The 1,051-nt window shown below is 55.4% G+C and overlaps 1 protein-coding gene across 1 annotated transcript; it reads left to right on the plus strand.

Moving 5' to 3' along the window:
* Positions 1–319: 319 nt before the first annotated feature.
* LACBIDRAFT_311044 (uncharacterized protein) lies at positions 320–1,051 on the plus strand (the record flags this gene model as incomplete). Its single annotated transcript, XM_001887917.1, has 1 exon — positions 320–1,051. A coding segment is annotated over one exon (732 nt), but the record flags the coding sequence as incomplete, so codon positions are not given.

The raw sequence follows: 1,051 nt of genomic DNA on the forward strand, positions 1-1,051 counted from the left end.
AAAAGAGTCGGGTGCTGCCACCACTTGGTCGTCTTCTGCGAAGACAATCTCAACACCCCCACAACATCCATCCGACGCGTCCCCTTACCTTCTTCCTCCCCGTCCTCGCCTACCCTCTTGTCCGAGTCTCTTGAGTCTGTCTGCCACTCAACTTGAGGCCTTATCGCATGCGTACAACAGCTACGTTGTCCTCTTCTCCTTCTCGCGAGGCTCCACCCTTGTATGCGCAGTTCCCATCCCAAGGAACGCTAGACATACCAGATACGCTTCGAGAAGCTTGAGAAATGGACCGTGGGGCACGTTAGGGCTTGAGAAGAGGATGAAGGATGTTGAGAGGTGGTTAGTCGACAAGGAAGCGGAAAAGGAAAAAGAAAATATGAAGGAATCCGAATCCAAACCCGACTCGCCAAGAGAGGCGAGTTCGACCGATAACGTGAAAGAGGAGATCCATGACCTCCGAGACGAAGTCGTCGAGCTTCAAGGCCGACTAGGCGAGCTAGGTCGGGAGATGGCGAAGATCGCAACGGCGCCTAACAATTTTCCTGCTGGACCAAGAACGCAGTCCGCCGCTGTATCGGTCGCCCCACAAACCACTTCCTCCATCTTCTCGCCCTCACATCCAACTTCTCCGTTTGCAACGCACTTGACAGGATCTCCGTCAGCACCCAGCACGCCCATCCACCATCCCAGGCTATCAAGTACCACCGCGAGGGAATCTATGAGTCCTCCCATGACTTCGAAGAGGCGAGAGTCGGGCACGAGGTTACCGTACCCTGCGGGAGATTATTCTTCTCCGCCAGACACATTCTCTCCTGGCAATTCTCCACCTTCGTCGATTAGCTCAGCTATGAGGCCTTTGTCTACGGTCATTTCAGGCTACCCCTCCTTTCATCCTCAGGACTGGGTATACTACCAGGTGCTTCGTATTCTACCACTTCACTCTCCTCACTGGCTTCCGGTACGGGTAGGCCGCCGTCCCCGCCTGCGCAACCCAAGTTCGCTCCTGCCGCTGCTTCTGCCAATCAAACGGCCAGCCCAACACCCGCACCAA

This window comes from Laccaria bicolor, genomic scaffold (genome assembly GCF_000143565.1).
Source record: "Laccaria bicolor S238N-H82 LACBIscaffold_49 genomic scaffold, whole genome shotgun sequence".
In the NCBI taxonomy this organism is placed as follows: domain Eukaryota; kingdom Fungi; phylum Basidiomycota; class Agaricomycetes; order Agaricales; family Hydnangiaceae; genus Laccaria; species Laccaria bicolor.